The 14770-nt window shown below is 37.8% G+C and overlaps 1 protein-coding gene across 4 annotated transcripts in view; it reads right to left on the minus strand.

Annotated features, from left to right (window-relative positions):
* Positions 1-86: 86 nt before the first annotated feature.
* tspan33b (tetraspanin 33b) overlaps positions 87-14770 on the minus strand; it is a 33473-nt gene continuing 18789 nt past the window's right edge. For 3 of the 4 annotated variants that reach the window (XM_068214815.2, XM_005159028.6, XM_073929414.1), the window contains 2 exons: positions 5318-5479; positions 87-302 (listed from right to left, as the gene is read on the minus strand). In XM_068214815.2, coding sequence (XP_068070916.1) covers positions 246-302; positions 5318-5479 — 219 coding nt within the window. In that variant the 3' untranslated portion in view covers positions 87-245. Of the gene's footprint in view, positions 303-5302; positions 5480-14770 lie in introns of those variants that run through there. The other variant, NM_001045135.1, reaches the window with a different exon arrangement.

A 14770-nucleotide genomic window follows, 5' to 3' on the forward strand; every position in this document is an offset into this window, starting at 1 on the left:
AAGCTGTGTGCACTAAAATGAACTTACAAGTGTGCCTCCAGACTTTGGGAATTAGTAATGAGGAAATAACAAACAACCTCACATGCTTTACAAACAAACTTTTTTCTTTTTTATTAAATCTAATAGCAGAAAGCGAGATAGAAAATAAATAAGAGCTGGCTCCGAGGCAGAGGGAAATGGAAGGGGCAGTCGCTGCAGAATGAAAGCACCAGTTTGCCTGGCTCTGCGGGTGATCGTCTGCCGCTCTACATGACGGATCGGATCTCAGAAATGAGGATCTGAGACAGGACGATGCCTGCGATCTATAGATCAAACAGAAGAAGTGTGTCAGGTCAGCAGTGCATATGGAGACAGCGCCGTCATTTCAGTTTCCCAACGCTCACTGAAAAATTCATGAATGTAAGAGCTGTGCACTGCATACACAACATTCATTTCGAAAGCATCATAGTTCGATGTGTGAATTTGTGAACGTTGTGTGTTTTTTTTAATTCAGACTGTCTGTATCAGTAGTTGTATGAATTATTAACAAATCCATACAGATATTGTTTCTATTCCACCAATGAAAGTTGTTTCAAGTGAAGCCCCAGCAGAGCAGATCATTGCACATCTCTAAGACGGTGATTTACTCTTTCTGAATGGTTCTGTGAATAATTGAACAACTTACTTATGAAGATAATTATATGTTTTGCTCTTAAATGAATCATTGAATGAATCGCTTGAATAATTCAATGACTTCAATTTTGTTGGCACCTACAGTTACAAGACTAAAGCTGATGTTACATTGGGAAACTTTTTGAGCAATGCTGCCGGGGAATATTGCACTTTACTTTTAAAACTGGGCAACACAATATTATCTGGATTAGAACTGCACAATATCATTTAAGCAGAGATATCGCAATGTGTGTGTCCGCAATAGTCACATCGCAAGATATGCAACGTTAAGTTTAGGGTTGGGTGATGTTGACCAATTTGGTATCGTACGATGTTTAATGTGAAACATCGCGAAGGACAGTGGCAAGGTCGTTGTAGTAGGCAGTGGAGAATTAATTATTTATGAATAATAATTGAATACATAATGAATTAATTATTTGTAGCCTACTGTTTCAACTACCCGACCTGCATGGTCTTTGTTTTACCCATAATCAAATCATAAATAAATGAAGATAAGTTACACAAATGACCACCTGTCAATCTTTTTTTCCACGGGACTCTGGCATGAATAGGCAGAGTGATCTGTGTCGTTATAAATGACGTTGACAAACTTGGTTGGTAAAAAAGGTGCACAACCAACAGGAACAGGGGCGGACTGGGACAAAAATTCAGCCCTGGCACTGTTGCCACATCAGCCCACATTACCACACCGACACAGCCCCACCCACGGACACGCACATTCACTATTTATGTGTAAAGATGGTGAAATAATATGACATTTTTGCCAGATTTTGATTATGTCCGGGTATCCTTGGATTGGGTCGGCCCATTTTGAAACCATGCGGGAGTTGCCGATTGGGCCAAATGCTTAATATTTATTATTATTTTTTTTTTTTTATTACCATCATCATAATATCACATCTAGCCAGAGATAAAAGCTGTCTGCACTTAAAAACAATACATATTTTTTTAAAAAACTGACCGACCCACATTTAAAAATTGGTCCAGCCCTTCTGACATTTGCCAGAATTGCCAGATGGCCAGTCCGCCCCTGAACAGGAACCAACCAACGGTTTCTGAGGTTCTGAGCGAAAGACTAAAGCAGTTTACTGACGCTGTGACGCATTACCTGATAGATTTAATAGACCGAAGAGTCGTTAGATAGAGACAAAACGAATAAAATATCACGTTTGAGCAGTACATCTTTCATAAACTATCTGATGTGCTCTGCTCTCTGGGATCAGTCACCCGCTGGCTGTCTGGAGCTCAGACGTCCACATATGCTGCAGTGTGTGCCTGTGTGGTCATCTGATGTGCATTTTCAGTGGTATAGAGGGACATTTTTTTTAGAAATGCTAGGTGAAACACCAGTGTGGACGTAGATTGTTTTCGTTCTAAAATGACATTTTAAAACTAAGACGTATTATTATAAACAGGGCCTGAGTATGTATTTTTTGCGAGTGGATTGCTGCTGCAATGGGAGTGGGGAGGAGAATAGTGATGCCGGCTAACCATTGTGTCTATGTCTATTAGCCATCGTCTATCGATCCAACCCTAGTTGAGTTTTGAATATAGATGACCAGAATCCAAATGTCAAAACACAAGAGATTTTTGGAGACACTGTAGAATTGGTTATAGAGTGAAAGTTAAAAAAAATTTAAGGCCTATGTGAACATTTGAAGAGTTTGAAGCATTTTAAGAGAACATAAAGAGCATTAAAAAGTGGTGTAATGACTTTCCAAATAGAGCTTTTTAAGTCATGTGGTGAAAATGTATTTACTGTTTATCGCAATATGTATTGCAGGGAAAAACAATATATCACAATGTCAAAATCAAAATTTTCCATTATCGTGCAGCCCTAATCTGGATCCAGTTGCTTTTGTTTAGTTGTCTTGTGTCCTTTGGCCCTTTTGGTTGGCCATTTTGGTTTGGATTGGAAGTTACCCGGCAACATTACTATAAAGGTAAGGTTTTTCATGTATCGTGAGCTCTAGGGCTGGTCATAATGCAGACAATTGTGATCTTGGCCGCTTGATTACATTCAGAAGTACAGGAAGTCTGCATAATTACACAGGACTTTTTTTATTGAGCAATGCTGTCAGGCAGTATTGCATGGCTATCTTGCTCTTGAAAATGGGCAACGAAACTGTATCTGGAACAAATTGCCCTAATTAGTTGCCTTGTGTGTGTGTGTGTGTGTGTGTGTGTGTGTGTGTGTGTGTGTGTGTGTGTGTGTGTGTGTGTTTTTTTTCCTTTTGTTTGGCCATTGATGGCATTGTTTCACAAAGTTACCCGGCAACATTACTATAAAGGGAAGGTTTTCCGTGTATCATGAGCTCTAAGGTTGGTCATTATACAGACAATTGTGATTTTGGCCACCTGATCACATCCAGAACTACAGTAAGTCTGCATGATTACACCGGGCAATTTTTGAGCAATGCTGCTGGTGTTCTGTCAATTTGTCCTACCTTGTCAGATTTTCCTACCTCCCATTCAAAAAGTAGGGAGCACATTTTGATGACGCAACATGCTGCCCATCAGATTTTGCTACCAGTGTAAATTTTAATGAGTTGTGTGATGAAGCTGTAATGTCGCCCTAACCTACCTAATTCCTAGCCCAAACCTCAGAACCATTAAAATAGTGTTGGTAGTATAATCTAATGGTTAGGATAAAATGTCAGGACACCGGGCAATATTGCAGGCCTACTTTACTCTTCAAAATGGAGAGGGTGCTCTCTGCAGAGCCACTTGGGTGGAGCTTACTTCCAATGAGAGGGAGCTTGAGCTCCTATAAGCTGTTTTAATGTGTACACCTACCCCGCCCCAAACCCCTGTGACATCACTTGTAGAAGAAGTGCAGGAGGAGCTGGAGCTCAAGCTACCCCTTGCTGGAGCTTAGCTCTGCATATGTTGCTCTGCAGTGAGTACCCCAAATGGGCAACAAAATTGTATCTGGATCTGATTGCCCTATTTAGGTACCTTGTCTTCTTTTGCAATTTTGGATGGCTGTTGATGGCATTATTTCCCAAAGTTACACAGCAACTTTACTACAAAGGTACAGTTTTCCCTGTATCATGAGCTCTGGGGCTGGTCATAATACAGACAATTTTGATCTTGGCCACTTGAGCACATCCAGAAGTACAGAAAGTCCACATAATTACAATATGTACCAAATTTCATTGCTACTTTACTTTTAAAAACAGGTAACAAAACTGTATCTGGATCAGATTGCTTTAATTTGTTGCATTGTGTTTTTTTTTTTTTTTTTTTTTTTTGCCCTCTTGGTTGGCCATTGATGGCATTATTTCCCAAAGTTACCCGGCAACATTACTGTAAAGGTAAGGTTTCTCTGTGTATCATGAGCTCTAGCTGGTCATATTACAGACAACTGTGGTTTTGGCCACTTGATCCCATCCAGAAGTACAGTAAGTCTGCATAATGAACAGAATGGCATGTTTTTTTATTTTTTATTATTAATTAATCATAAACTGTTTGGGCAGCTTACAAATGCTATTTTGGCACAGCTTAATTTTTTAATAATCAGTTGGACCAATTGTTGTCAGGCATCACTATCAAAAAAATGTAATATTTAGAGCAGGCCCGTGCAGAGACTGCACAGGTTGGCGCGCGCGCGCTCTGATCAGCGGTGTTGTCGCGCGCCAAACGAAGGGCGGGAGGGGGTGTGTCGCGGGGGCACTTTTGATCATTTTGGAAAGGCACTTTCTATCCAAGACTAAAAAGGGCATGTGCACTGCCTATGTGTGCACGTGCCTGATTTAGAGTGGAATATACTCGATTAGGTCATGCAGAATACTACATCACCACTAGTGTAAAGAGTGGCTATTGAGACAGGCACAAAAAGGGAATGTAAATCTTAAGACACAGTTTGACCAGATTCAAGGACTGGAGCAGGTTTTTTTAAAGTTATTAAAGTAGTAAAATGTGTAGTATCTGTCTGAAGAGTTTGGATGGGCCTTCGATATTGCAGTTTCAACATACAGTATTTTCCCTACGATGTAGATTTGGGCTCCAAATGATGTCATCTGGATATAATAACGAGTTATTGTAATTTAAATACTCACACAAGTATTGTATTAGTTAATGTATTTACTAACATTAACTAGTAATGAACAATACCATGTAGAACCTTTATTAATCGTAGTTCAGCATTTGCAAATGCTGTATAAAAGTCCAAATTCATGCTTGTTAGCAACTGTATTTTCATTAAATAACATTAACCGACATTAATACACTGTAATAAATATAATGTTCATTGTTTGTTCATGTTAGTAAATGCATTAACTATTACAACCTTATTGAGGAAATTAAAGTGAGAAGTGGAGACATGTCGTCCATTGTATTCTTAAGTCTATGATTTGGCTTCAGTTGGTTGGCATACATAAGAATTTACCATGCCATGCTAGAGATATTTTAGAGAAGAGATGGGTGGATGGAAAATTATTCTGAAATTTAACCTAAATAATAGTCAAGTTCCCAACACTCAAGTGAAAAATTAATAAATGAAAATCCAATGCACTTGTGGTCCACTTATGGTTATGTAGTATTTTGCATGATAACATTAATATGACTATGTCCTTTGTTTGTATCTAACTAACATCTTATGTTGACCAATCAGAACGCCTGAGATGAGTCAGCTGATTGTTACCTGTGGTAAAGCGAGACCCAGAGTCAGAGCCCCAAATAACAGCAGGTGAGATTCGATCCAGATAACAGCTCTGTCTGCACAGCCCACCGAATAAATGGATTTGGTGGCATTGAGGTGGTTCTGCGTCTGAATCCCGAAGCCACACATGCTGTTGATCACAGTCTGTAAGAGCAACACAGAAGATGTTCAGTCTTTGTCTCTTCAGCTGTTTGTAGCCTTTAAGCAGCAGGGGGCAGTAAAGTTTTACCCACAACTGTTTAATGTGCCTAATAAATGCACGGTGTATAAATACAAACATGATTAATTAGTAATTTTGCAAAAACAAGCAACCTTATTAATACAATGCATATTTTTCCTATATCAAGGGAGCTGAATATTGTCTGGGGTGATTATGGATTAGTAGGCAACCAGCCGAAAACCCTTAACAACTGCTTAACATGGTAAAAAAAAGTCCTACACAAACAACTGCAAAACAAGAGTTCAGACAAGACGTACGTGTGTACAGGAAGCAGTCATTTAGAGCTTCTTGGTGCTTTCGATTCTGTTGATTTTTTTACATTCCTTGAGTCTTTTCTTTGCAATTTGCATTAACAGTCTGATCATTTTCATCTAAATGATTTTAAGAACGCAGGCAGACATTATAGTGTCGCTCAATTTGCAACAATAAAACTAATGTATTTGTAACATTTAAAAATGCTGCAATAAAGACTTGATATTTTTACAAATGGTCCAAAAAGTGCATGTTTGTCCAAATGATCAAATACACTCACTGGCCACTTTATTAGGTACACCTGCCCAACTGCTTGTTAACGCAAGTTTCTAATCAGCCACATGGCAGCCCCTCAATGCATTTAGGCATGTAGACATGGTCAAGACGATCTGCTGCAGTTCAAACTGAGCATTAGAATGAGGTAGAAAGGTGATTTAAGTGACTTCAGTCACTTTAAGTGAACAGTCGTTGGTGCCAAACGGGCTGGTCTGAGTATTTCAGAAACTGCTGATCCACTGGGATTTTCATGTACAGCCATCTCTAGGGTTTTACAGAGAATGGTCCAAAAAAGAGAAAATATCCAGTAAGCGACAGTTCTGTGGGCGCAAATCCCTTGTTGATGCCAGAGGTCAGAGGAGAATGGCCAGACTGGTTCGAGCTGATAGAAAGGCAACAGTAAGAACAGGAAACTCGGGCTACAAATCGCACAGGCTCACCAAAATAGAAGATTGAAATGTTGCCTGGTCTGATGAGTCTCGATTTCTGCAGCGACATTCGAATGGTAGGGTCAGAATTTGGCATCAACAATATGAAAGCATGGATCCCCATCCTGCCTTGTATTAACGGTTCACGCTGGTGGTGGTGGTGTAATGGTGTCGGGGATGCCCATTAATACCAATTGAGCATCGTGTCAACGCCACAGCCTACCTGAGTATTATTGATGACCATGTCCATTTCTTCATGACCACTGTGTACCCAACTTCTGATGGTACTTCCAGCAGGAGAACACACCATGTCATAGAGCACGAATCATTTCAGACTGGTTTCTTGAACATGACAATGAGTTTACTGTCCTCACATGGCCTCCAGAGTTACCAGATCAAAATCTAATAGAGCACCTTTGGGATGTGGTGAAACGGGAGATTTACATCATGGATGTGCAGACGACAAATCTGCAGAAGCTGGTTGATGCTATCTTGTCAATATGGAGCAAAATACCTGAGGAATATTTCTAGTACCTTGTTGAATCCAACTCAGAAATTGTTATAACTTTTCTTGAAAGTCAAGTTTACATACATTAAGATTATTATGCCTCTGAAAAAGTTCAGATGATGGTGTCAAGGTTTTGGAAGTTTCTGATTGGCTAATTGACAACATTTTAGTTAATTGGAGGCACAGCTGAATAGTATTTAAGGAAAACCTCAAACACACTGCTTCCTTTTGTGACAACGTGGGAAAATCAAGAACCCAGAATCAACAAAAAGCCAGTTTACAATTTTCTGAATTACACTGGAAAAAATAATATTTTCTGGAGACATGTCCAGTGGTCTGATGGAACTAAGATTGAACTGTTTGGCCATAAAGACCAGTGTTACATTTGGAGGACAAAGGGGAAAGCTTACAAGCTTAGAAAAACTATGCCAACTGTGAAGTATGGGGGCGGCAGGATCATGTTGGGGGGCTGTTTTGCTGCAGGAGGGACTGGTCCACTTTACAGCGTAGATGGCATCATTAAGAAAGAACATTATGTAGAAATACTGAAGAAACATCTCAAGACATCAGCCAGGAAATTAAAAATTGGCCACAAATGGGTCTTCCAAATGGACCATGACTTATAAGCAAACTGCCAAATTAGTTAAAATGTGCTTTAAGCAGAGTGAATGTTTGGAGTGGCCATCACAGAGCCCTGCTCTCAATCCTATAGAAAATTTGTGGGTAGAGTCGAAAAAGCTGACATTTTTATATTCTGGCATTTAGCATGTAAATCATTTAGGTAATCCTAACAGACCTAAAATAGTAAACATTTAATATGATTTAACTTCAGAGATTTAAAAAAAAATGGTTATGTTGCTTTTGTGTATGTAAACTTCTGGTTTCTTATAAAACTTCTTATATATTGGTCTCTATATGTATGGTTTTTGACTCCTAAGGGCAACTGTTCTGATTAAACTGTGTCCGTTGTTATCTGATGGGTCAGGGCTGGTCATTTTCACTTCAGCTTTTTCTGCATTGTGAGCCTTTCTCTGTGCTTTCTGATAACTTGAGGATGTTGAATTGCCTTTTGCTTCATGGGCTAGAGATGAACAATTCAGGTCAAGGTCATCAGTCTTCAGTTAAATGCTTGCATGAGGAATTTGCTTTTTTTGGTCAAATAGTTCATCACATTTATATCCATTACACAGCCTTCAGTATTAGCGTTGATAACCTGTGGGCTTGTTACTAAAAGAAATAAAAAAATCTATTGCTCGTTACTCGTTACTTCTTTCAAAAGGAATATTATGTAACATATTAGTCCCTGTGAACAGTAATTTAATAGTTGTTATATTATTTTTGCATTACACTAAATGAACTTTTGAAAATTGTCCAAGCTTTTGTAGTTGTGACGTGATTTTGTATCTGATGATGAATGATATTCAGAAATATAACCTTTAAAGGTCCAGTGAAGTGCTTTCATATGTGTGACATCATTTCAACTGAAACATAAATACAGGGCTGAACATAGACTAACCCCTCCCCTTTATTAAAAACAACCAATAGCCTTTTGTTTTATCATAGTGAAAAAAAAAAGCCAGTGAAAATGGTTGAGCTTAAGCGCCACAAATTGATAAGGGATTTCGTCTTGAAAAGGGTGGGACATGTCAGATACTATTGAGCATTTGAATGGTCAGAAGATTTTTTTTTCCACCTAATTAATTCAATGCCATAAGAACAAGAGGTATTACATAGTCATATAGTTTACCTTTAGCTTACAAAGAAAAAATAATAGACATTTACATAAATTTTTACATGCATTACGTTTTCAGTGCTGTTTTGTTTTGTGATTGTTGTAAATATATCATTTTAAGTAATTTAAAAAAATGGGAAAAATTGTGTTTGCATTGAGCACACTTATTCTTTTATTAGTCAGAAGATTTGATGAAAACTGAAGTATGAGGTGACATCGTCACAAATCGTTGCATTTATGCAGAAGTGGAAAACTGCAAGCTGATGTTTATATCTTCTAAATGTGAATTTTGTCACTGTTTTGGTGCACACAAGCTTATAGGTATCCTTAAAACTTCAGATTAAAGTCGGCTGTTGGCTGTCTTGCTCGCACAAGCTTTTTCAACCCTGCCCACAAATTTTCTATAAGATTGAGAGCAGGGTTTTGTGATGGCCACTCCAAAATGTTCACTCTGTTCTCCTTAAAGCACATTTTAACTTATTTGGCAGTATGCTTAGGGTCATGGTCTGTTTGGAAGACCCATGTGTGGCCAAGTTTTAATTTAATTTTAAGTTTTAATTTGCCATCGATACTGTGAAGTGGACCAGTCCCTCCTGCAGCAAAACAGCCCCACAACATGATGCTGCCGCCCCCATACTTCACAGTTTTGATGGTGTTCCTAGGTGTGTAAGTTTTACCCTTTGTCCTCCAAATTTTACACTGGTCATTATGGGCAAACAGTTCAATATTAGTAAATAAGCAAATTTTAATTTGGCTTTTTTTTGTTGTTGTTTCTGGCTTGTTGATTTTTCCATGTTGTCACAAAAGAAAGCAGTGTGTTTGAGGTTTTCCCTTAAAAACTATTCTACAGTTATATTCCTCCAGTTAACTCAAATGTTGTCAATTAGCCAATCAGAAACTTCCAAAACCTTGACATCTTCATCTGAGCTTTTTTAGAGGCATAATAATCCTATTGTATGTAAACTTGACTTTCAAGAAAAGTTATAACAATTTCTCAAAAAAAAAAAACCTCATTATTCTGCTATTAAGCATAAAAGAAACTAATTTGATAATCCTAACTTACCTAAAAGAAAAAAAGTTTAGTCACATTAACATCTGACTTTTTTTGTTTATGTGCCTTTTTATTCATTCATTCATTCATTCATTCATTCATTCATTCATTCATTCATTTCCTTGTCGGCTTAGTCCCTTTATTAATCCGGGGTCGCCACAGCGGAATGAACCGTTAACTTATCCAGCAAGTTTTTACACAGCGGATGCCCTCCCAGCCACAACTCATCTCTGGGAAACATCCACACACACATTCACACACACACTCATACAATGAGGACAATTTAGCCTACCCTAATCACCTGTACCGCATCTTTGGACTGTAGGGGAAACCTTTTTATACAGTGTACGTAAAGTTCTGGTTCCAACTGTATATATATTGTATTAAAAACCCCTCAATATTTTTAAACCACTAGAGGAAGAGTAAGTACATTGTTTTTTGTTTTAATTTTTTATATGAGCTATCCGCTTTAGCTTTTACTAAACTGATAAACTGAAATTATGATTCATATCTTGCACAGATGCCACAGAGCAGCGGCGTCATCTCCACGTGAACAGCTGTTCGGATGAATCACCGATTTTCTCTGTCATTTCTTCCACTTCAAACAACACGCCGGAATACAGTAAGAACAATTCAGCTCACAGCTTCTCTCTCTCAGCATCTTCAAATGTGGCACAGTTCCTCCATTCCCTTCTGTTTGTGTTTAAAAGAATTGCCTTTCGTCCTCTCCGACCTGTTTAGAGACTGTTTATCCGGCAATCACCGTAGACATTTGCCAAGGGAACGGAGATCATAATATTTAGGTCTGCCAAGGAGTCGCTGTAAAAAATACGGTGATCTATGTTCTGTTCGAGGATCTTATCAGCATTTAGACACATCTCGCCGATTGAATTGAGCACACATTTAAGCAGCTGCTTTTAGACGTCATGTCGACACAGCACACGTTCGGTCATTTTACTTTCTTGAGGCATGAAAAAAAGCAATTGAGAACGAATAAATTCTTCTCGGGTTGCTGCTATGACAACTGTGTCGAAATTGAAACTTTGAATCACTGATACGTTTGGTAAACCCAATCTGTTAAACTTCACAAAGCTCGTGGTGATGTGATTATAACAGGGGTAATTAGCAGCGCAGGCCATCGTCGGTTTTAGAGGAAAGGCAAAGTCTGACTCCACACTTTGAATTCGTCTTTCGTGGCACTTTGTTGCACGGCGCAATAAACCAATGACCGCATACAGTTCTGCAGAGCTGATGACATGAAAAATAATACTGCTTTGCATCTGTACTGATGTACGACTACAAAGGCTGAGAACAAAAAGGGAAGGGATTGTGTGCAAATAAAGGTTCAGAATGAAGGATCATTGTATAACTGAACGCAAATTGTACTTTGTTTCTGAAGTCTAAGCGGTGTTTGTCTGCAAGTCTCACCAGTTAGATGTTAGTGGCTCTTTCTTAGGTGGTTGTCTTGAGATTGGCAGTGGCTAAAAAGTATTCTGACGAGTTCAAATTCACAACAAAAGTGCTCACAAAAGGTTGTGAATGTAACAGGATTATTTTGGATATTTTGATTTCACTATATTTCCCTCCTGTTTACATGCTGTTCATTTAAAATTGTTTTGTGTTCACAATATAAATGTAAAAAGAGTCTGTAAAGTGACAGTGGTTTCACCTCTTCTCCCCCCCTTGGGTTAACGTCAAGGTGGTATGGTCCAAGCAGCCATACCTGTTGCACTATTGTTTGAGTGGTCTTTTCCACCTTTACAAGGAGGTATGCTCTACCTGTTCCATGTTGAACTTGGCTCTGGTCATAATTAATACACACACAAATATATATTTAAGTTTAATTTTAATCATTTGTTATATTTACTGATGTAAAAACAGTTTGTTATATTGTAGAATGTTATTTTTGTTGACAGTGTACATTTAATGTAATGAGCTGAAGCTGCCGATCTTATAATAACATTCTCTGTGCAGGTATGCATTTATGATTTTGACAATGTAATATGTGGATTGTCACTGTTCAAATGCTGATTTTTGTAATTGTGAGAGCTAGTTTTCTCTTTCCCTTTCCTGTCTTCGCGTCCCTCCGCGGCGCCCCTCGCTCGTTTCCTCCATCTTTCATTCGCCTTTTTCTTTTCCACCTTTACCTTGAACTAAGGAGTTTACATTTAATGTAATGAGCTGAAGCTGCCGATCTTATAATAACATTCTCTGTGCAGGCTCAAAATGGTGTCCTCTCGTCATTAACTACACAACACAACGCAGAGCAAAAGAGAGTACGGTTACATGAACATGGTGGGTAAAAATATCTTAGAATTCATTACATCATTCATTTTCCTTCGGCTTAGTCTCTTATTTATCTGGGGTTGCCACAGTGGAATGAACCGCCAACTCATCCAGCATATGCTTTACGCAGTGGATGCCTTTCCAGCTGCAATCCATCACTGAGAAAGATCGATACACACTCATTCACACACATATACAACAGACAATTTAGCTTACCCAATTGACCTATACCACATGTTTTTGGACTTGTGGGAAAACCGGAGGACCCGGAGGAACATGCAAACCCCACAGAAACACCAACTGACCCAGCCAAGGCTGGAACCAGCGACCTTCTTGCAGTGAGGCGATCATGATACCCACTGCGCCACCATGCAGCCCCCATATCTCCAATTTATCATTATTGATATATCTCATCCTTATATCTTAGTTATTATAATAGTTGTTTAATATTACAAAGATCTGATAACATTTCTTCCAAATTTCAAATGAAAATATTATCATTTAATGTTAGATTTTCTTTTACATCTGGCAGAATGACTAATGTTTTCATTAGTTCTGATCGAAAATGTTGGTTATTCCACAACATGTAGATTTTTTTAAGTTAAATCAAAAAAATAAAATGATAAATGTAATTTAACATGAACACATGTCACCATATTTCTTTAATAAATAAATACTGCCTTGCTAAGCATGAGACACTTCTCTCCAAACTCTTCAAACTTTTAACAGACTCAACTTTTGAATGACATACAGTACAGTAGGTCTCATTTCTCCTCTCCCAATGGTTTTCTCCAAGGTGATTATGCAGACAGATGATTATGGATGATGATGCAGTGCTGCCACCATGAACATTTGAGAAAATTATTTGAGAATTTGAAGGGATGAAACTGTGAAGTTAAATGTAATTCGAATGATTTAGAACTTGAGTCGCACAGCCAACTCATAAAGCAGCACATGAATCCTCACTTCACACAGACCTCTTATCTGCAGCTGCTTCTCTGTCCGTTTTTATCAAGGATTTTTCATAACTGCAGATTTCATAGGTGTAGGTGGTTAAACACTGATCAGGTTTGACCACAATTTGTCAAATTTTGAAAAATCTTAAAGTTTCCTAACAACATTGACAAGCGCTTTACAAATACGGTATTTTTGAACCAGTGCTTGAATTAATCTGTATTACAACTGTAGTAATTTACTGTATACAAATGACCCAATACTGTGCTACGGTTTCTACAGTTTTAGGATATGTTATACTACAATACACCACAGCTTAATGTAGTAGGAGTTAAAGTTTACAACATTATTTAATAAAGTTTATCAATTGCTAATTATAGCTGATAAAATAAAATATTAAATATAATATTAAATAATTAAAATTAAATAATGCTGATTATCTAGTGTTGTAAATACTATATTACATACAATATAGTACACTTATTTATGGTTCAAAAACACTGTAATATTTAATATCTGACATAGAAATCTAATTTAGGGCATTTTATACAAATTTAACATGACAAAAAAGTTCATATTTGGATTTCACATATATAAAATATGTAACAAATATATTAAAATATTACAAGAAAATACCACTTTTATACTTAATAGCCATTGGAATTACATATATTAAATATTATAGTAGGGCAACGCAGTGGGTAGCACGTTCTCCTCATAGCAAGAAGGTCGCTGGTTCGATCCTCGGCTCAGTTGACGTTTCTGTCTGGAGTTTTCATGTTCTCCCTGCGTTTGCGTGGGTTTCCTCCGGGTGCTCCGGTTTCCCCCACAGTCCAAAGACATGCGGTACAGTTGAATTGGTTAGGCTAAATTGTCCGTAGTGTATGAGTGTGTGTGTGTGTGTGTATGGATGTTTCCCAGAGATGGGTTGCGGCTGGAAGGGCATCCGCTGTGTAAAAACTTGCTGGATAAGTTTGCGGTTCATTCTGCTGTGGCGACCCCGGATTAAAAAAGGGACTAAGCTGACAAGAAAATGAATGAATGAATGAAATTTTATAGTAACCATAATGTTATATATATGTTTATATATGAAAGTCCAACGGTTGAAAAAAATTAATAAAAAAGGTGCATTCAGGATGAACTCGCAAGTTTGAAACATTCAAAACTTTTTGTACACTCTTATACATTTGCAAATGGTGTTTTGCATTTGATAAACGTATTTTATGATTATGTATTTTTATTTTGTGCATGTGAATTATTTAATTATTTGTAAGTATATATATATATATATATATATATATATATATATATATATATATATATATATATATATATATATATATATATATAGATAGATTATATACAGTCTATTCTGTCTCCAAAACCGGCCACTTTATTAGGTACACCTTTCCAATCACATGGCAGCAACTCGATGAATTTAGGCATGTAGACATGGTCAAGACAATCTGCTGCAGTTCAAACTGAGAATCAGAATAGGGAGGAAAGGTGATTTTAATGATTTTGTAGCATAGTTGTTGGTTTCAGACTGGCTGGTCTGAGTATTTCAGAAACTGCTGGTATACTGGGATTTTTGCGCACAACCATCTCTAGGATTTGCAGAGAATGGTCCAAAAAAAAAGAAAATATCCACTGAGCGGCAGTTCTGTGGGCGCAAATGCCTTGTTGATGCCAGAGGTCAGAGGAGAATGGCCAGACTGGTTCCAGCTG

The sequence above is a fragment of the Danio rerio genome, chromosome 18 (assembly GCF_049306965.1).
Source record: "Danio rerio strain Tuebingen ecotype United States chromosome 18, GRCz12tu, whole genome shotgun sequence".
In the NCBI taxonomy this organism is placed as follows: domain Eukaryota; kingdom Metazoa; phylum Chordata; class Actinopteri; order Cypriniformes; family Danionidae; genus Danio; species Danio rerio.